The 22,899-nt window shown below is 32.7% G+C and overlaps 1 protein-coding gene across 1 annotated transcript; it reads right to left on the bottom strand.

The window, feature by feature from the left end:
* Positions 1-4,669: 4,669 nt before the first annotated feature.
* Positions 4,670-17,427, bottom strand: LOC129889685 (uncharacterized protein At4g17910). Its single transcript, XM_055965096.1, has 17 exons — positions 17,337-17,427; positions 16,755-16,931; positions 16,591-16,654; positions 16,465-16,507; positions 14,341-14,465; positions 14,011-14,084; positions 13,838-13,913; positions 13,649-13,738; positions 12,817-12,890; positions 11,083-11,170; positions 7,558-7,684; positions 7,368-7,472; positions 5,953-6,082; positions 5,795-5,846; positions 5,645-5,689; positions 5,107-5,205; positions 4,670-5,004 (listed from the first exon to the last, which is right to left on the bottom strand). The coding sequence occupies exons 2-17, from the start codon at positions 16,802-16,804 to the stop codon at positions 4,852-4,854; spliced, it is 1,395 nt and encodes a 464-aa protein (XP_055821071.1). The 5' UTR covers positions 16,805-16,931; positions 17,337-17,427; the 3' UTR covers positions 4,670-4,851.
* Positions 17,428-22,899: the final 5,472 nt, after the last annotated feature.

Here is a 22,899-nt window from a genome sequence, read left to right as displayed (position 1 = left end):
TACCCACTAAACCCAATTTCCTACTACTTTTAACTTATTTTTAATATTTTTGTTTAAAATTAACTGCTTATAAGCATTTTAACTTACACAAATACTTCAAAAATGAGCTATTTTAGCTTAACAATACTTAAAATAAACCAATCCAAATGGGTTCTTAGTCTACTTTTACTTGTATACTCTACTAAAATACTTTCTCCACCTCAAAATAAATATTATCACATTAAGCATTCAACACACAAAAATTTCAATTATACTGTTATACTCTATTTTCTTAATAATATTCAATTTTCAACAAATATTTATTAAGTATAAATTGTTTAGTAAATCATACATTGTATTTAATTACTAAGATGATACTTATTTTAAAAAAATAAAGGAGTAGATGTCAATTTTACTTGTTCAATTTCAAAAACTCAAATAATTTATTAGAATATTATTTATTTTCAATATATAATAATTAAAAATGATATAATATAATTATTATTTTACTTATTGCTTTCTTAAGAATTGTGTCGTCAAAGACATTAATATTATACAAGTAGATGGAAATGTGTGGAGAAAATGTTGATTATCCCTTAAAAACATTTTTTTTTCTCATGCTTTTCAGTGGAAAATGTCATTCACATCTTCCAACTTAACCTAGGTGAAAAGTAAGGGGTTAACTATTCAGAAACCTGGGGGAGAGGGGCAAAAGGAGTCTCTAGTGTCAGTTTATAGGCTCTGAAAAAAAAAACCATACAAATAGTAGTAGCCTTAACCTAGCAGAAAACGAAGATACTTCTCCTTAATTAACATCACAACAACTACTTAATGGCTTTGGTCTTCTTTCCAAATTATCAGTTGGACAAAAGGGTGAATTTTGCCTGTGAAGTATTTGAAACTGGTCAATTTTATCATATGTTACGTTTTTAGTTCAAAATGTCCTCATAGTTAATTAACTAAATAATGCATTCTTTACTTATTCTTTATAACTCATGTAATTATAATGACACGTTCTCTTTTATCTCCTACTAATTGGCACACGATACTACTTCTCAAATTACTATCCACATTCTTGAGAGGAGGAGATATTTATTTATATGTTTTATTTTCAACTATAATTTGTGGTATATTCACCAATGATGAATATACTTTTGAGGCAATAACAAAATGACAAGACAATTATCCTATTTTGAATATTTTTTAAGAATATATTTAGCCATTTTCCCTTGATTTTTCGCATAACTTTTCAAGGTTGGTATAATTGAAAATTGTCCTCTCACACAGTCCACAGAGATACATATTTCTGACATATTGACATTTTCAAAAATTTCTGCAAAAGACCCAAACATATATACTAGTAGCAACAGGAAAATTAGGTGCGTGCAATGATTTTTCCAAAATTAGGGTGTATAATACAATTACATAAACTATAAGGGGGTCGTATGAATTCCAGCAAACTACAAAACAATTATAACAATAATAATATTTGCATGTCACAGATGAACCCATGAGTTTCTGATTCAGAGGAAATAGTCAACAGAAGAGCAGGATAAGAGATTGCATAAATCAGCTCTCTAGGAACCATAATTTATTTATTTTATTAAAATATAACGGCGTACATTATTACATTATTATCTGAATAAGAAAACAAGACTACGTCCTACCTCAGGCACAGACATGAAGGTTCATTCACATATTGACACCTCCTCTTAATTTAAATATATTATTAGCCACTACTTTTCATGAGTTCTTGCTTCTACGAGTCTAAGCTTATTTTGACTTTTAATTTCTGTTCTCACCTCATAATATCGTTCAGTTAACCTATTTTTATGCATATTAAATATGGACAAATCAAATATTTTATTTGTTTTTATTTAACCCATTTTCAACCCACTAATTTTATATCCGATCTATCCGTTTGCCACCTCTTAGTGAGAAACAATCCCTCTATATCTCCACGAAAAGATATAGTGCAAGCAAAATTTTAATAATTAAAACTTGTAGTTTAGTGGTGTCGATGGAAGTTGCAACATGTATGAATTCGATCCCACACCACCACATTTCTCCTATCCCTTCGCCAAATCACCCCTGTAATGATGTTCATGTCACTTTTCGTGTATCTTGACTAATTCACAGGATATCTGTCACCTCCCATCAGTAACAAGTATCAAGTAACTTTGTTCACCAAAACTAAAACAAATGGAAAAAAATCACCTAATGTTTTTGTCTTTGTTGAAAATAAAACCTGAAATTTGATGACGTTCAACCCACATCATTGACCACTAAGTCACGTCCTTGAGTGACTAGCAAGTAACAAGTTCTATTGCACAACTAATTGAGCATATTTTTGCCTATGCGTGAATCCATGAGTAATGGGAAAACGAAAATAGAAAAGATTCGTCTTTGATAAGAAAAGAATAAAGTCAAATACAATCAAAATCAATGTCTAAAACAGAGTAAATCAACCATACTAATAGGTTGTAAGAAATTGTATTATATAGTAAGTAGATATACTGAAAAGAGGACGAAATTTTACCAATTTTAGCAAAATGAAGAGGCAAAAGCTGCCATATGAAAAGCCTTGCTACGCAAATAGAATACATGATGCATGCATTTGTTGTTCAATGCTTCTATCTTTTGACTCTACGTTAATCAACTCATTAAATATGGAGTTCATTTTTTGACTAAAGATTTTGAAATGATTATCAACAAAATATTTGGAACTTAGCCTAAAAGGTAAATGCTTACTTGGGTCCTCCATGATACCTTGAATCATTCAATCATACATTGACATCAACCTTGTCATTTCCTCTTGTCCTACTCAGTATCTCATTGGCCATTAGGTATCCAACGAGTTTCCACCTGTTTTTTTTTGTTGTAAAAGATTCAAACTGTTCATATTTAAAAACAATTCAATTTTAAAACTTTCATTATCTTTAAAGATATATTTTATAGTCATAAAGATGAATTATTTCAGAACACAAATTTTAAAAATCTTACCTTACTTCTTAAATTTCATGCTTGGCCAACTACTATGACATAAATTGGGGGGGGGGGGGTGTAATACTTAGGTGTGACACTTTCAGCTGATTATCTATCCCTCTGAGAAATGTTACTACCTCTAACTCACTTTCCTGTTAAGTTAGTCCCCAAAAAAATTGACAGTTTTTATGACTGTGCTGTCCGGATCAGCTTTCACGCACCTCAATTAATTTCATAAGATACCTGTCACCCCCACCTATAATAGGTACAAGGTAACTTTGTATGACATTTTTATATTTAGTAACAATGTAACTTTGATATACTCATTTTACCTTTAATAAAATGATTTATAGCCACACAAACATCTATAATTTATTTTAAACCACAAATTTCAAAAGTCTTTCTTTCTTTTTTAAATTTTTTCTCAAGTCAAACTACATCACATAAATAGAAATAGAAATGGAGGAAGTTTGCTCACAACTTTCAATAATAATAATAAAATCTCCCACCTGAAGAGGTAAAAGGAAAAAATCAGAACAAAAACTTCCTCAAGGAAGCACTGCTAATGAGTCCTTTTAAGCCTGCTGTCCACTCAAATCATCAAAACATGAAATTCAGTATTGGATCGACACCTTTGTACTAAAGGGAAGTTACTCTAAATTACCTATAGCAAATGTTTGATAACCTGAAGAACTAGGAGTTTAGTGAGAGAAAATTCTCCAATTAATTCAACTAGAAATCTAGTTTTTAATATATGTGAGATAAAAAAATTTCAATCCAAAATATGAAATAGCTCCAGTACTTTATCAAGCACCTACTACTCTATTGGACTATAGCAAAGTACAAAGCGCAGTTGATTAGTCAAAGATGCACACAGAACACCACCATTATTAAATAAAATTAGAACGATACTTTGTAATGCAAAATATGTCATACATTGTCACTGTGTAGTACCTTGTTCTTGTCTATCCATATAAAAACCTTATATGATAAAAATAACCAACCTTATATTGAACATAGTCACCAAAGGTCCAAAGTAATAAAAGGTAAAGGCAAAATAATAGGAGTGACTCAAAAGGAAGAAAAATAAATAGACAGGAAGAGAGAGAGAGAGGGGAAGAAGAAAAGTTAAACTGCAGATAAGGACCATGTGAAAGTAGAAACACAGGAAATGTCACCTTATCTGGAGAAGAGGACGGATGAATGGATGTTGGTCCATGGTCCAAGCTGTCAGGCCCTCTCTGTATAGGGGTATCCATAATCCATGTGACCAACCAAAGCTTTCTCTTCTAAAGTAGTACATTTCACCAATCATCTGCATTCAAAAACTAAAACTCTCCCATCTATTATTATTTTGAAAATATAGTAATCTAACTTTCTTGGGGACCCATTAATAACATTTCCCAAATGGGGCTTGAGTTTGGCTTTTCTTTTTTTGCCCCAGTATTTGATATTTATGTATGGCCATGGGCAATCCAACCCAGTGCATGCACAAAGAATGCTAAAAGAGGGGTTGAGGTCTCACTCTCTCTGCTGCTTCCTGTCACATATACTCCTTTTGGTTGTTGTGGCACAGCAACGGCATATGATTTAGGCCGTGATAACATGCTCATGTGAGTATGCTTCAGTCATTTCTCCACACTTCTCACTGTGCATTTCTAAATAACAGAAATAGAGTACTCTATAGTATAGTTAAACCAACAGGTTCTTTGAAGGAAAGGGGGGAGGGGGCAAGGAAAAAATATATGATTGATCAGTCAATGCCTCGATTACAGAATCTATTGTAGACGCACAGGATCTATTACAGGAATAATATTAAGAACAGTCCTATAATGGAGGATGCCTTAAAGAATGAATTCAAATTAGAGTACACTAGAACAAGCTCCACTACCAAAACTTCAATCGAATACCATAGAAATGTGCAACTGCTGCGGCAATAGATAAAATATATGCATATCCAACCAAGATAGCAAGTGCAACGAATGGTGAGACAGAGAGGGTATCCATGGAAAGGTTAACCATTCCAGTTAGCACGTTAGCCTGCATGATTGCACAACAATTTATATGACTAATCATCCAGTGATCAAAGGTTGAACATAAAGTCTTATAGAATGATGATGTCACCAATAAATTTTTCCTCACCAGAAGAAAAGAGCCTAGTAGATTTCGGTCAAAATATTCTATCAATGCTGCAACTTTATATCCAGGTACATAATCAGCTAGAGTTAAAACTGCAAAAACCTGAAAAGAGGAAATGTTGACTCATGCCTAAATCGAAAAAAAAAATGCAACATTATATGGATCACGCCAGCAGATTTCTGTATGAACTTATGCAGCATTACATTCAAGAGAAATTCACAAGTAATCCCAAAGTTCTTCCCTAAAAAGCAGTAAAAAATTGCTAATTAGTAGAGTCTTCCTCTATTCAGGTAGCTACCACAGTTAAGCAAACAAAAGGAGCCACAGGGAAGAGACAGTTCCACATTCTAACTATGAAAAAAGAACTTTAATCAGCATATAAGTACATAGAATAAAAGAGTGAATGATGATCTTTAGTCGTATCACAGAAACAGACTTGAAGGAAAAGAGTACATGAAAACAGCTCAGAACATTCTTGAAACACAATGCAGAAGAGAGTCCAGTGTCATTTGGAAACAGAGCCAATTTCCATGAATCTTACCTGAAGGTTCATAGCCAATACTACAGTAACATAAGCCAAGTTGCACTGTTAAAAGAGATAATTAGTCATTTGACATAAAATGAGACTGAAAATTAAGATATTTACGACGGAAAATAAAAAGAGGACAACTCCCAGAGTAATAAACTCTACCATTCTGCGAGAAACCCTCTCAACATGCCTATCTAGGAAAACGGTCAACAACCTGCAACATGAAGAGGAAGCAACAAGCTTAGAAATATCAGCAATTATAGCAAGACAGCAAACATTCAGGAAGTGGACAACAAATACTCCATAGCCAGAAATCAGACCAGAATAGAAGACAGATAATCCAGACTCTAATCCTTGCCCAATCGTTTGTCCTCAACACAGCATCTCCAGGTTTTCCAAAGAAAAGATAGCTGCCTAGTTGGACACAGACAAGGTACAACCCCCAATAACCTGATATCAACAGAAATAATTTGCTAAACCAAAATAACCAATCATAAAATAAAAAAGTAAGGAGATTGTGACAAGAAATACTGAAAATATTATGATAACCACCTCATACAATGAAATTAAATACCACACTTGGTTAAAGATGACTCCCAAATACATTCTGAGGAAAAGATATGAGCAAAGAAATGAGTAAGAAAAATAGAAATAGCTAATTAATTCGTCAGTTAACATGTTTTGTTCTGCCTTGAAAAGAAAAGTCATCGTAAGAGTTTTATCCTCTAGAAAAAGGGCATCAAGCTTTCTTGCCTTAATCCAGAAATTTGATGAAGAACTTGAAAACTTGCACAACATAAACTTATTTTTTCCATCTGGAAAAGAACTATTTTTATTCAGTGAGTCTGGCGAGTGTGTGTGTGGGTATGTTTGTTGATCTGGATGTTTATTTGTCCCAAAATCTACAAACTTACCTGATCCCTTTGTATTACACCATAGGCAACAGTTGATACATGGGCTAGATTCAACAAAGAAAGAACCCAGAAAAATAAAATGGATCCCCAGTTCTTACTACAATGAAGTTATATTACATGGACCAGCTTGCAAGATGTGAATATGTGATAACTGCTATATTGATTACTGTTATATTCAGAACATACTGAAGTTATCTCTAGCTTAGTATTTTGTTTTGATTGATAAGCATTTGGAATCCAATGTTTGCAATTTTTTCTACATAGAGGTACCTTTTCTTCAGTTCTCCGTACCAACATCAGAAACATTCACCTTAGTCCACGCATTATTCACATAATTCTTCCATTTAAACAAATTAGCAAACCCATGTATCCCATGTTAGGAAGCAGTTTACGTGTATGCTAGACTGACCAAAGAAATACCCCACAAAACACTAAATAAAACCCCATGTTCTTGCTAAAATAAAATTTCAATTCATGAACTGCCCTTAGTCCAATTACTAATATATTAAGAACTCATTATGATAGTTATATCTTAAAGTTTATTTTGATTTACAAGCATTGCGACACAGAACTTTAAAAAGTTTACATATATTGGAACCTTTCACTTAACTCCACCTATGTGAGCTAGTCTCAAGTCCAGAAACAATTAAGGGGAATGTTTCATATTCAAGTTAAAATGCAAGGGGCAACCAGCCAATCTCTTCTTCAAAGAATTTCCATGAAGACACAAAGACCATAAAACTGAACAAAGAAGTAAGCAAACGCATGGTGTCAGAGAGAGAGAGAGAGAAAGAGGCTGCTCTTATTTCACTTCACCTTACCAAAAATGCTAAAAATCCCTTCTTTGTTTTGACTGATGATGTCATGTCCTCTTTCATTTGAAAGAAGATATTCATTTAGCCCAAGCAACAGGAAGACCTCATATACTGAAAGGACAAACAACATTATAGGCTTACCATGTATATGAGAAGGTACCAAAAATTCTGAGATGGGCCAACATTACAATAATACCTACTAGAATAAACCACCCCAGAATTCCACAATAACTCGGTGGAAGATTAATTATCGACGTCAAAATTGCTACACCAGCAAGAGTGAAAAAGAAATTCCAGTGCACACCATATTCACCAACATGAACCTATGACGAAGGTAATGACTTCTATCAGTATTAAGAATGACATAGTTTGAAGAAATGCCTAAAAAATGCAGATGAAGAAAGGATCATAGTAGTTATGCAGGAAAACTTCATGAGAAACATCTGCAAGCACTAGTACAGATATAAGATGCAGTTTATTGTACATACAAACAGAAACACATAGGTAAGCAGTACGCAGAAAGGAAGTTTAAAGCTAGAAGACTATGACGCCTATGGAGGACCCTTCTAAAAATACCATTTTGACACAACAATATGATGAGAAAAGTTAAAGATGATTGCTGCAGTCAAACACAGGAAAATAAGAACATTTTGAGAAATAGGAATGGAAAAGCATTACACAAAGGTCTCCTCTTTTCTTTTCTTTTTTTTGATAAGGTATTACACAAAAGTTTCCTTTCCTGCGACATAATTGTGCATTTTAGTTTTGACACTACTATTGTCCTGGCTTCACTAATCGACGGAAGGGACTACACCTTGCCAGTAAAACATTGGGAAATCCTGTCTCCAAATTTGGCAGTTTACTAGTAAAGAAAGTAACACATCATTTTAAGAACTTAATATGCAACAAAAAGAAAATTCAGGTTATTATTAATCATTGAGCATGATATCCATACTGCAGTGGATGATGATAATTAAAGGAAGGGACCATTCATAAACAAATTCAGTATAAAGAGCTTCTTCAATAATTCCAATTCGTGGAAAGCCTAGAAGTACTCCTTCTTTGGTAGACCCAGACTCTCCCTTATTAACCTTCTGAGTTCATACTAGATCCAAGATAAAACCTACTCCTAACAATTTGTTGGCTCAAAGTAGTACAGTATACATTTGCCCCAGCAACAGAGAGGTTTGATTCCCGTTACACATGATGTAGTGGAAAAGACTGATTCAATGAGATATCCCTTGCTTGCATCAAGATTTAAAACTTGTCGTACATAATTTCAAAGTTGAGACACATTTGATCATAATCAGAAATGATGTAACTACTACTACGCTTCAGTCCGAAACTAGTATTAAATTCTTTTAGGCCCACCCAAGTGGTTTGAAGTGGGTTGAGAACCATAAGATCTCAAGTTCAATTCCCAGCGAAGGCAAAAGCTTAGGTGGTTTTTGCTCATCTGTCTAAGCCTTGGTGGTTAGAATTACCCGCATATGTCGATACCTATGTTGATGGGGTGTAGTAGGTACCCCATAAAATTAGTTGAGGTGCACACAGTTGGCCCGTATACCACGGTCACCAAAAAAAATCTTAATTTCAATCATTTAGATCTCAGTCATTAAGTCAGTTTATTTTTTAGGACTGAATCTTAATTAATTGGATGTTAACCGTTGCGAGTTTTTTATATTACAACCACTCAATGGGCTGGAATAGACTTGAATGATTAAGATATGCAACAAAGGCATAATATCATTAAGATATATTTAAGAATTCCTACAAAGATGGTAGTTCCCCAATTCCATCCATTCACTGCTACCGTTGTCACTCACCATTATCAATTACCACCGTTCATGCCCATCATTATCAACTACCACCATCCACCTACAACTACCCACCATTTAGCATCATCACCACTATGTATCGTAGACCACTATCACTATTCACAACTACCATTAGCTATCTCTATTATCCACCACCAATTACCACCATCAACCACTACTGTCAGCCACCATCACTATTAGATACTACCCACAATACCATCATGAGCCAACACCTTCCCAATTGGTGCCCACAACCTCCACCACTAGCCATCACCACCAACCGCCATATAATTCATTTAAAATATTTTGTCGATATATATTTTGTTAATGTCTATATTTATTAAGTTTAAAGGCAAGTTTAGTTATTTAGTTTTCAAATCTTAATACAATATCTTAATATTCAGATGTGTATTCAAATTTAGACATCTAAAATCTTAATGCATATCTTAATATTCAGATATGTATCCAAATTCAGATGACATAATCTTAACAAAAATAGGGGAAAAGGGTCAAAAATGCCTTTAAAACTATTTGAAATGAACAAAAATGCCCTCCGTTTATGGTTTGGTTCAAAAATGCCCTTGCCGTCAATACTTTGGTTCAGAAATGCCCTTGTTGTTGATAGCTTGGTCCAAAAATGCCCCTATTGTTACAACATGGATCAAAAATGCCCTTTTCCGAATAAATATATATTATTTTTTAAGAAAACAAACCTTGTTCCTTATAAAAATATTACTTTTAAGGAACTCTATTCTTGTTTTCTTTCTTTTTAAACCACTTTAAGTAATAAAAATGTAGGAAATTATTTTATTCTTCTTAATCTCATTTTATCAATTAAAATAAAATAATTTCATGTACTCTAAGTTTCAACGGATAATATATGTCATATATATATATATATGATCATAGTAAATCCATCATTAATATTTATTCAAATAACGATAAAAAATAATTATAATAAAATAAGAAATATTTTTAATTTTTTTCAAATTGAAGTAGAATAAACATTTGCAAATAAAAAATATCTTATTAGGAAAAAAAATGTGTTCAAAAAGTAAATAAATAATATATTTATTTGAAAAAGGGCATTTTTGACCCATTAAATAACAATAAGGGCATTTTTGGACCAAAGTTTTGACGGCAAGGGCATTTTTGGACCAAACTATAAACGGAGGATATTTTTATTCATTTCAAATAGTTGAAGGGCATTTTTGACCCTTTTCCCTAAAACAAATCCAGCCTAAACATATTCCACACTAATCACCTATATAGAGCTTTTACTTTCATTGTACCCTATCTTTCACTTCGAAGAAATTATAGGTCTATCGAGACAACTTTCTTCCATGTAACTTTCGGTCTACCTCATCCCATGTTAACATATACTAATTTTTTCACACCTATAGAGTGGTGTATCAGGAGATTGATGTAGGATATGACCAAACGATCTCAAACGACCTTCTCTTATATTATCCTCAATGTGCCACTTGCACCTTCTGGCAAATGTGGTCATTTTAATCTTGTCTAATCTTGTAAATTGCCCATCCAGCTTAGCATCTGCATCTCTGTGGCACTCATCTTGCGGATGTGTTGAACATAATCAGAAATACATAGAGAAAAATAAGTCAAAAAATTCATGATTAAGAAGGCCTATCACGAGACATTCTCAAAAGCTTCTTCGTGATTTCGGGCATGCATCATATGGGGTGGAGGTGGATATACTGCACATTCAAGTTATCAACTCACCAGATTACTATAATGGGCAGAAATGTGCCGCCTCATGAATGATTCTTGGATTTAAATCTCCAAATTTTGCGCCCCCACCCTCAAACCACAAAACCCCCACACCCCGAGCCAAAGAAAAAGAATAAACATTGGTAATGTAGAAGAATTAGGATTGCATTTACCTGATAATCAACACTTGAAGTGAAAAACATTCGAGCAAACCCCAGGATTATGAGTGGACAAGTTGAAGAAATTGCATTTCTCAAATTCCTGGAAATGTAAGTGCCAATTAAGAAACTGCAAAATTTTCTTTATCAAATGAATAAAAGAAGAGAATTGATCAGATAATTACTGACCAGAAACTAAATAACAGTTCTAATCAAGCAACATGATCTGACTGTACTTTTGTAGACCTAATACAGAGGAATATATTCCTTTATCAAATGAATCAAGAAGAGAATCAATTATAGTAGTAATGGAACAGAATTCTGATTTTCATAATGAAAAAAACATGATCCGACTGTATGTTCTGATTGAAAGCCCTAGTACAGGGGAATCAGTTATATAAAAGCTATATGGTTTCTTGGAAAAAATACTCTTTCTTCATCAATATTTTTTTTTTCTTCATAAAACGAGAATTCACTAATGCTAAGCCAGGGAGATTTTAAGTTTACAAAGGTGACTAGTTGAGAGATACGTTGACCAGCCCAAAGAATCAAATAGGATAATTAATTAGAAATTCATGGAACAAAAAGATCACTTAAGAAGAAGCATGATAGTAATGTACCTAATACAGGGGAAGCTGTAGCATATGTTACCTAGAGATGGACAAAAAGAAACATATATTTGGATATTTGTAGAGCACGACCATGTGCCCTTTTCTCGGCATTGCTAAATGAAACCTAGTGAATAACTCCAAGGCAGCGATTTGAAACCACAGGCCTCACTCAAACTGATTAAACTCAAACAGAAGATGCAACAAATTAAAGGGAATGAGTAGTAGTGAGGAGTTACATGTTATACTTGCAACATCCCTAGAAAAAAATGCCCTTAATAGAAGATTGACATAGAAGCCGTATGCAAACTCAGCTGTATGGAGAAAACCATTTATTATGATGCTTTAGGACATATCTATGTCACTGTCCAATTCTATACATATAAGGCAGAGCCAACCAAGAATGAAACTAAAAAGCGCAATACAATTCTTTTTAATACCTTCTGATCAATTAATAGTATGAAAATATGCCTTGTTAATTTCCCATTAAAGCTCTTAATGAATCTGATGAAAATAGTCAGTGATTTGTGGACATCAAACATCACTCCTTTAGGCATCCACATTATTTGATAAAACAACATGAACCTTGTCATTGAAGCTTATTCGGTGCAAACTTAACTACAGAAATTCTACCTGCTTGCATGAATGAGTGGTATTTTTAACTCCTATTAGTCAACCGTAAAATTAGTGCAATAAATAAACTAGGGAAAAATGTTGAAGCACGGCAAGGGACAAGTCAGTTCAAGTAACAAATTCTCTATGCAATATGCTTATTTTGCTTTTCACCCTGCTATCTTCACATGGTTTACTTACACACAATTAACTAGGTTGGTTGCTACGGAAGTATATATATGTCATAGCCAGAATATTCTTAGGGGCTGTTTGGTTTGAAGTATTAGAGAAAATAATATTGGTATTAGAAATTATGCAATACATGTTATTTTTAACAAACCACACCAAATAGTGGATAAGAAATAACTCCAGCATTACTAATACACCCTATTTACACCCAATTCAGTTCTTATACATCCTACCAAACGAACCCATAAGAGAAACATGTGAAACTATATAGCACCATCCACAAGAGGTAACATCTCATCAATGGTCATGATAAAAGTTCAATTCGAGAATCATCACTTACGTTTTTGCAATTCCACGTGAGTGTCGTGAAACCAATGCATTTGCCACAATAAACGAACCAACTCCAATGTCCATCTGATATAACCACAAGGTAAACATAAGGTACCTAATTCTAACTCCAGTTTACATTTTGGCAAAAGGTTCATCAGAAGTAGTATGTTGACAGAACCAGGATGAAAAACCTAAACAAAAAGAATGAATCAATGAAGTTGAGCTCAATACAATGGAACTGACTATAGTAGGACAACATAAAAGTGAAGGAAAAATAGAGAGAAGAACTTTCATAATGACAACTTGCAAATAAGCATATGTTAGCGAAAAGCTACCTGGGATTTATTTAACATGTCAATGCCTAAAATGAGAGATAAAATGCAATGTTAAGAAATATACAAGGAACCTCGCTGTGTTTGGAACAACAAGAGAGCATACAGAGTAATACTAATCAATGACATAGAAAAACCCTGGTTACTCTAGAAAACAATACCATCAAATCATCTCTTATATTCCATTCGTTAACTAGAAAATAGTACCATCAAATCATCTCTTATATTCCATTCGTTTCCTTTCCAGAAATAACCCTTAATATTACAATTGTTACTGTCAGTTCAATCCTTGGTCTCTACGTCTCAAGGAAAACTTCGCGTTAAGAAATTTTTAAATGATGCAATCTAAATCCTAGCCACCAATGTTTTTAAAGGGTCGTTAGAACTTCCGTTTCGCCTTATAACTGAGCAACTGCAGATTCGGATGTTCCCAATCGCTCAGCCGGTGCTTCAGTGCTCACATCAAGGTATTAGCACAAATATGGCAATAGAATACAGATAGTTGTTTACCAAGCCAGTACCGTAGGTCTCTGTTTTAGCATATCTTCTAGGAAATATCTTGAAGTCGACAGCCAGAATACATATGCATGTCAGAAAATTCTGCAGCAATCATCCCTAAAATCATAAATAGTAACTCCACCAATAAAAGGAGACTAAAGTAGATGAAAGCATTATGTAAATGATGGTTATTCTGCATACCATTGCAACCCTGTATGCAGATATATTTGTCCTAAGAGATCGGACCCCCTCTTCCTGAGAAACCGAAAATCCAGATCTGCATCGAACATGAAATTCCTTTACATACAACAAGCTACATGAAATACATGTAAACAGCTTCATGGAATGGCTGTAGAATTCTATGATTTGATTACCTTCTAGCTAAAATAAAGAATGTCACCAATAAAGTCATCCCAACTGCAATAGTATATGTCCAATCTGCCAGAATCTGAGATTGAATAGTTACTTATTTGATTAAGATTATCAAGTATTAAATCAATTTGTCAAAACTTGAGATCATCTAGCATGCCGGAAACAACTACTTCATCAACAAATGACTAGAAACAATAACCAGTCTATAATTCTTTCTCTTTTCTTTTCATTCAGATGTTAATATAAATAGAGATCTTTTCATTCATTTATTTGACTTGTTCAAATGAACCACAAATTTTGCTGGTATTATAGAACAGACAGAGAACACTTACGGTTAAACATAAAATGACTGGAAATACAATGCAGAGGACATCAAGAGTCGCTGCAGCAAGATATGATCCCATGTTCTTCTTACAAACAACTGCATTACTGTTATCATCTTTCTTCGACAAGGCCTCTGCAGAATCAGGATCAGATGCCTCACAAAGGGGTGAAGTGATACGGTAATTGGCCACATAAATAAATGGTGAAACAAGAAAAGGAAATGGAAATAAAGTACAACTAACGTCACAAACAAAGTGCTAGGACTTCTTTAGTCAGACAACACAACTAATCAAGCACTTATGACTTTCGGCAACAATAATCAGCCTAAAAAGAACAGGTCTTCAGGAAGTTCATTGACCAGTAGAGGGTCAACACATTAATAAAAGATTTCAGTTGTTGATAAATTTGATAAAAGGCCTAATGTATTTGTTCCTTTATCCGAGATTATTTTTTTCACTTAGCAGTATTACGAGTTTCACACCCGGGTAACTTCAAAACTGGAAGCTTCTTTTGGACAACAGAAAGGTCTAGCAATTACTCATCTATTCTGGTTTTTGGAATTCTTGCATTAGGATATTCAGTTTAATTCCGTTGTTTCTGTGGATTTTTTGATCTACAAATATTATACTTACTCTTTCTTCAGAATGAAAGAGAAGTACATATCCTAAGAACTCCTGTCTTATATATTTATTGTGTCTAATATCTCTATCCTTTCTGTAGCTTTCCTTCTGACAAAGTTGCTTTTCACAGCAAAATCACATGTAAAGAAAAAAATCAATAAGTTAAAAATTCCTTTAAAACATTTCAAGTATGTTTTGGACAACTCACCTAGTCCTTTTTTGGGTCGAAAGAAATTGAGATGACAATATTTTTGCTGTGTTGGTGCAATGAGTATCAAATTTATACGGCAAGTAGGATGACACCACTATAATAGTTCTTAGTGATCTCTTGAGAAAGCTCTCAATGATAGTATCTCCCCAATAAAAATCATTTATTGTCACTTGGTTTCACCGAAAACCTTTTATGTGAGAAATAGACCTAAGCTTATCCCAAAACTCTAGTTCCCAGTTTTATAGCTTCAAATATATTCCAAGTCCCATTCACTTCACTCCAAACAGAATTCTAGAATGTTCGGCCTACTTCCTTTAAGTTTTCATACTCTTCCTAACCCAACCATTAGTCCCAGAGAATGTCCTCAGCTTTACCCTCTGAAAGACCCAGAGCCCCTCAAAAAGCTTTTTCATAAACCTCAGTATAGTAGTGGCTTAACTTACTGATAACTTGTTAACATGTTCAGTTAGTTCAGATCCTCCCCTGCTTCAACACTTGCTCTTTTACTTCTAACTTATCCAGAAGTATTTTGCACCACAAAAATTTGCATTGACTTAGTTATTTCTTGTTAGTGGATCTATTTGAGCTTTTTATGCCCAAAACTTAAGAACCAATGGATGTCTTTTTGGGGGATAATAAAGATGAATCTTTAAAATTCTAGGACTTCAGCTATTATTTGATGTAAAACATAAAATAACAAAGTAGGGTGATGAATTTAGAATACTGTACAGCCGTTTCTTTACTTTCTATAAGTCAAAATATAACAAAATAATAACCTTCTCCCTTTCTTTCTTTCCAAACTGTCTGCAAATATTCAGGCTCCAAATTAAAAAAATAAACTACCAAAACAAAAATTAAAAGAAAAGTTAGGAGCTTTTTTCCAATCAGTCACTTACCGGTGGTGGTGAAAGGTGACTCTTGGTAGATTAGTCAAAGTGCAAGAGAGGTTAGAAAGCTAGGCCGAACACCATCATTACAAAAATAAATAAACAGATAAAACCAATAATGTTTTCAACCCAACACCATATCCTAATAAACAGTTTGGTCTTGTCACATTTAGCAAATGGTAAGAAAATAATACAACTACTAACTATAAAGGAGGAAAACACAGGACAACGATTTAGGGATCAAATGCAAGCTTTACAGCATCTAAAATGGAAAAACCCGGAAAAATGAAAAAATAAAACCAATTAACTAAAACGTAATAAGAAGCTAGAAGATAATTGCATATATTCATAAAACAAGAATGAATAAAATGTTATGACAGGAGATAAATGATAGAATGTTGTGCTATTTCACACCTTTTTTGGTACTGGAATATACTGAACGTAGAAAGAGGAGCAACTGAATCACAACACAAAACAAAAATTAGAATAAAACACATAATACCCAAAAATAAATAAAAAATTATAGCAACGGTTTCTTACAGAGAGAGTGGTAATGAGAAGGAATAATTCCATCATTGAAGTTCCGGTTAAATTGCTCACAAACCTGAAACGAATGATCGAAAAGGCAATTGTCCAAAATTCAGATCATAACAAAGTGAAAAAAATTGCAATTTATAGATTTGTTGTTCAAATAAAATCGTAACTCTTCCTTGAGACGCTTGTTCGGATTGAATGTATTCGCCGGAGAATCCATCGTCGGTGACGGAGATGGCGGAGTTCGTTAATAGCTGTAGTGTGTGAGCTGTTGCACCGGCGGAGGTTGCAACAGTTTTGAATCGGAACGGAGTGAAATTTTTCAACACAGTTTTTAGTTTTCTAGCCTGTTTTTTAATATAAAAAAAAATATGAGTTTACTCTAATAAAAGAAATTAACTTAACAAATTAATAAGAGATGTTAATACAAAGAGAGACAATTGAGACAATTATGATTTTTATGTATATATTATCAACCAAGTAAAATGGTTGTCCACTTAAAATGGTGGATAGTCCATTTACTTTTTAAGTGGGTAAATTGCCCACTAATATTTTTCTCCATTTGTAAATATGGCTATAAATATAGCCTTAAACTTCAATGTAAAAACACACAAAACATATAAAACAAGAGAATTACTATTACTCTTTCTATATTACTACTCTCTCTATTAATACTTTCTATATTATTCTCTTGTTTTTCTTTCTTTATAAAATTGTCAAGTAAGTTAATTTATAACAGTATATATCTTTACATCAAACATTGGCTATATGGCAAAGCAATTATCAGCACATCATTGTTGACAAAAGAGAAAAATTAGGAGAAAAAAGGGAAAAGGGGTTAGAAGGAAATAGTGGGCAGGAAAAGGGACGAAAGCAACATTTATACTTTTATTATTTTATAACATTCCTCTTTGGATGTCCATATAAAAGGAAAACAAATTCTAGTGAAAGTACAAATATATATAGTTATTCTGAACATCCATAGATGTTATGCATCATTGAAACCTTACTAGAAAAAATCAGTGGGAAAAAGAGTACACACATCTGGTAATACGCCTTGAGTGCTGTCTCATTAAAAACTTTACCAGGAAAACCAGTGGGACAAAACTTTGGTTAAGCAAAAAAAAGTAACGCGTGTATTTTACTCCCCCTGATGAAAACATCACTTAATATCTCGGAGACGACGCATTCCAATTTTGTATCTCATTTTTTCAAAGGTTGAAGTCGGCAATGCCTAGATAAACATATCTGCTAAATTGTTACTTGAACGAACTTGTTAGACATCTATTTCACCCTTCTTTTGAAGATCATGAGTAAAAAAAAATGGTGAAATATGTTTTGTTCTGTCTCATTTGATGTATCCTCCTTTTAGTTGAGATATACATGCAGCATTGTCTTCATACAATATTGTTGGAACGTTTTTTTTCAAAGAAAGGTGAATGTTTCTTGAATGTGTTGAGTTATTGATCTTAACCAAACGCATTCTCGACTTGCTTCATGGATGACTATTATCTCTGCATGATTTGAGGAAGTGCCAACTATAGTTTGTTTTGTTGAAGGCCATGATATAATTGTACCACCACATGTAAATAAATAGCATGTTTGCGATCGACCATTATAGGCATCAGACAAATATCTCATATTTGTGTAATCAATCAATTGTGACGTGAATTTATTTGAGTAAAACAATCTCATATCAATGGTCCCTCGGAGGTATCTGAATATATGCTTAATTTTATTCCAGTGTCTTCGCGTTAGGGAAGAATTAAATTTTGCTAAAAAGTTTACTGAGAAAGTTATATCTGGTTTAGAATTGTTGGCAAGATACATTAATGCATCAATTGCACTAAAGTATGGTATTTCAGCAGCAACAAGCTCTTCATCATTTTCATGAGGTCGAAATGGATCTTTATTAATACCAAGAGATCTCGCAATCATTGGGGTACTCAGTGAGTGTGCTTTATTCATGTAAAATCTCCTTAAAATATGTTTTGTATATGTTGATTGATGGACAAATATCTCATTTGCAAAATGTTCAATTTGTAGATCAAGACAAAATTTTGTCTTTCTGAGGTCTTTCATTTCAAATTCCTTTTTAAGACATTTTACTGCCTCTGAAATTTCTTTAGGAGTTCCGATAATATTCAAATCACCAACATATACTGCTATTATGACAAATTCAGATCTAGACATTTTCATAAAGACACAAGGACAAATTGGATCATTTTTATATCCTTCTTTTAGCAAATATTCGCTAAGATTATTGTACCACATTCACCCTGATTGTTTTAGCCCGTATAAAGTTTTTTGAAGTTTTATTGAACAAGTTTTCCGTGAATCTTTATATATTTCGGGCATTTTAAATCCTTCAAAAATTTTCATAAAATATCGTTATCCAGAGAACCATATAAATAGGCTTTAATGATATCCATCAGATGCATACCAAGTTTTTCATGAACTGTCAGATTTATAAGATACCTAAAAGTGATTACATCCATCACAGGAGAATATATTTCCATATAATCAATGTCGGGTCTTTGCGAAAATCCTTATGCCACAAGTCGTGCTTTATATCTTACGACTTCAGTTTTTTCATTTCTTTTTCGCACAAAGACCCATTTATACCTCACTGATTTTATACCTTCAGGTGTTCGAACTATCGGTTCGAAAATTTTGTGTTTTTTAAGCGAAGCTAATTCAACTTGAATTGCATCTTTTCATTTTGACCAATCATTCCTCTGTCTACATTCATCGACAGATTTTGGTTCAAGATCCTCATATTGTTGCATTATTTTCATAGCAACATTATAAGCAAAACTATTATCGTTAATTACATTATTTTGGTTCCATGTTTTTTCTGATGAGACATAATTTATCAAAATTTCTTTATCATTTTCAAGTACCTTAACCTCTTCCAAGGTTTTATCAATTGTTATGTTTTTTCGCTCTTTTTGAGCAGGTTCCGTCATATCATGATCATCTTGATTGTTTGCTCCTTTTTTTGAGGATTTTTATCTTTGGAACCGATCGGTCTACCACATTTTTAATGTGGTTTAAACTCATTTGCATTAATTAATTGTTCTACTGGGATATCAACTCGAATTGGAACATTAGCAGCTGAGATATGAGATTTAGTAACTCGTGATAGGTCAATGAATGAATCTAGCAGTTGATTTGCAATTTTTTACAAATGAATTATCTTTTAAATTTCCAGTTCACATTTATTTGTACAAGAATCTAAATGAGATAGTGATAATGCATTTCAATCTATTTTTCTTTTCAGCTGCTTATTTTCTACCCCTAATACTGGATATACTGATTCATCAAAATGACAATCAACAAATCTTACGGTGAATAAATCTTCAGTCATAGGTTTCAAATATTTTATGATAGAAGGAGATTCATACCCAACATATATCTCCAATTTTCTTTGGGGTCCTATTTTTGTGCATTGTGGTGGAGCAATCGAGACATATACTGCACACTCAAATATTTTAAGATGGAAAATGTTTGGCTCCTGATCAAAAGCCAATTGTAATGGAGAGATTTTATGATAACTCGTAGGTCTGATCCGCACTAGACTTGTTGCATGCAAAATAGCATGACCACATAATGAAATGAGAAGTTTTGTTCTCATAAACATTGGTCTAGTAATTAATTGGAGATGTTTAATCAATGATTTTGCTAGACCATTTTGGGTATGAACATGAGCAATCGGATGCTCAATTGTTATCCCAGTGGACAAACAATAATCATTAAATGCCTGAGATGTGAACTCACCAGCATTATCAAGACGAATTGTCTTTATTGCATAATCTAGAAATTGTGCTTTTAACTTAATTATTTGAGCAAGTAATCTCGCAAATGTCATATTACGAGTTGATAATAAGCATACATGTGACTATCTTGTAGATGCATCTATTAAAACCATATAATATTTAAATGGTCCACATGATGGGTGAATGGACCCACATATATCACCTTGTATACGTTCCAGAAATGTTAGGAATTCAATGCCCACTTTGATTTCTGATGGTCTAATAATCAATTTGCCTTGAGAACATGCAGCACAAAAGAATTCTTTAAATTGAAGAATCTTTTGGTTCTTCAAAGAGTGTTCATGTGAACTCTCAATTATTTTGCGCATCATATTAGAATCGGGATGGCCCAATCGATCATGCCAAATAATAAAATTGTTTGAGTTAGTAAACCTTTGATTTACTATGACATGTGTTTCAACCATGCTAATACTTGTGAAGTATAGCCCGGATGAAAGAGCGGGTAACTTTTCAAGTATAAACTTTTTTCTTGACATCATTGTAGTAATGTAAAGATATTCATTCTTTTCATCATTTCTAGTCTCAATATGATAACCATTTTGACGAATGTCTTTGAAAGTTAATAAGTTTCTTTGAGACTTACTACAATATAATACTTCATTAATTATTAAATTTCTTCCTTCGACAAGTACAACTTTAGCTTTTCCGAATCCTTTAATTAATCTTGTACTACCAGATATTGTATTAATATTAGCTTTTTTCATAATCAAATAAGAGAAATATTTCTTATATCTTAAAATAGTGTGTGTTGTGGCACTATCAATAAGACACATATTATCATAATTGATGTTGGATCCAACTGATGACTGGGAAATTTCCATATTCTAATATAGGAGTTAATATATCTGGAGAAAATTAGAACTTCATTATGATAACGTGTTATAAAAGAAATTAACTTAGCAAATTAATAAGAGAAATAGTAAGAGAAAGAGAGACAAATGAGAGAATTATGATTTTTATGTATATATCTTTGCATCAAACATTGACTATTTATAGTCATGGCAAAGCAACTATCAGCACACCATCTTTGACAAAAGAGAAAAATTAGGAGAAAAGAGGAAAAAGGGATTAGAAGGAAATAGTGGGTAAGGAAAAAAGGACGCAACATCCATACTTTTATTGTCTTACAACATTTCTCTATTTAATGCAATATTTTTATATATTTACAAATAATTTTATTTTAGCTTCATTATTAAGATAATTTATAATGTTTGTGTTTTGTTTTAGACGCAAGTCTTAAAAATCTTTTTTATTAATTTGTTTGTGAAATAAGAACACATTAAATAGGACGAAGAAAATAATTCTTTAATTTAAGAAAGATCAAAAATATGTCTGATGTATTGACTTACATATTAAATTCATTTCAAATTTTCAATTAGTACTTAAAAATATGTTACTGCCTCAGGTGATTGATTTTTTGCTTTCCAAGATCAAATTCAAAATTATATACTTTTAGATAAATATTTTAAGAACATTTTTTTCAATATATTAATATGAGAAAAATTATAACATAATATTATAGTATTTTTCATATAGTGTTTGAACATCTAACTTCAGAAATTAGTCAAATTAACTTTTGAGAAACAATAAGTATCACATAAATGTTAAAATATCGTAATATACTATTAAACATAAATTTAGTTATCATTTAGTTATAGTATACTTTATGGAATAATTATTTATTTGTTTATTCAATTCAATAAATTGTTCGATCAAGAAAATTATGTCATATAGATATTCTCGACTTATATAGTTGATGAGTTTAAGTTTATACACAAAAAATTAAATGATTAGTTCGTATAAGTTAGAAGTTATTGTTCACAATCGTAGACAAAAATTTAGACAAACCATCAGAATAATTATCAGACAATTCAAGGAAATTTTGTCTTGATTATGAGAATGGTAAAATTCTAATTTCTTGTACTAGTGTATTTTGTTTTTATTGAACAGAACCAAGTACATATATAACTCATAATAATTATGACAAGAATAATTCAATTAGATTTTCAAATTATTTGTAATAATGATTAATTTATCCATGATCCCCGTCTTCCTGATGCCCAGGACAGTATCTTAGATCTTGGTGGAGAAAATACCAAACATGTTTTGGTCTAGGTTTTGGATTTGAAAAAGTATGGCTATGTATAAGGGGACCTTCTAACCTTAAAAAGACACAAGTTTTCAAACAAATACTGCAGAAGCTTGCAGATTGGAGACCAATTTGATGGGGCATATTTGTTTACACTTCAAGGAATATTTCCCAATTCTGACATATACATATACACATTAGTGTTTATGAATGTTACTCTCTATCAATTATCATACAAAAAAGAACTCTGATGACTTATTCGGAGTCTCATTTCGACATCCAACTCGAGACTTGACCCTGACACTCAATCTCGACACCCGACACTTGAATCGGGACTCTACTTCCGAACCAAGACTTGATCCTGCCTTCCGACCCATTTCACGATCC

Source organism: Solanum dulcamara, chromosome 5 (assembly GCF_947179165.1).
Source record: "Solanum dulcamara chromosome 5, daSolDulc1.2, whole genome shotgun sequence".
Classification (NCBI taxonomy): domain Eukaryota; kingdom Viridiplantae; phylum Streptophyta; class Magnoliopsida; order Solanales; family Solanaceae; genus Solanum; species Solanum dulcamara.
Note: the sequence above shows the minus strand (reverse complement) of the source record. Positions and strands in the feature narration are given on the sequence as shown.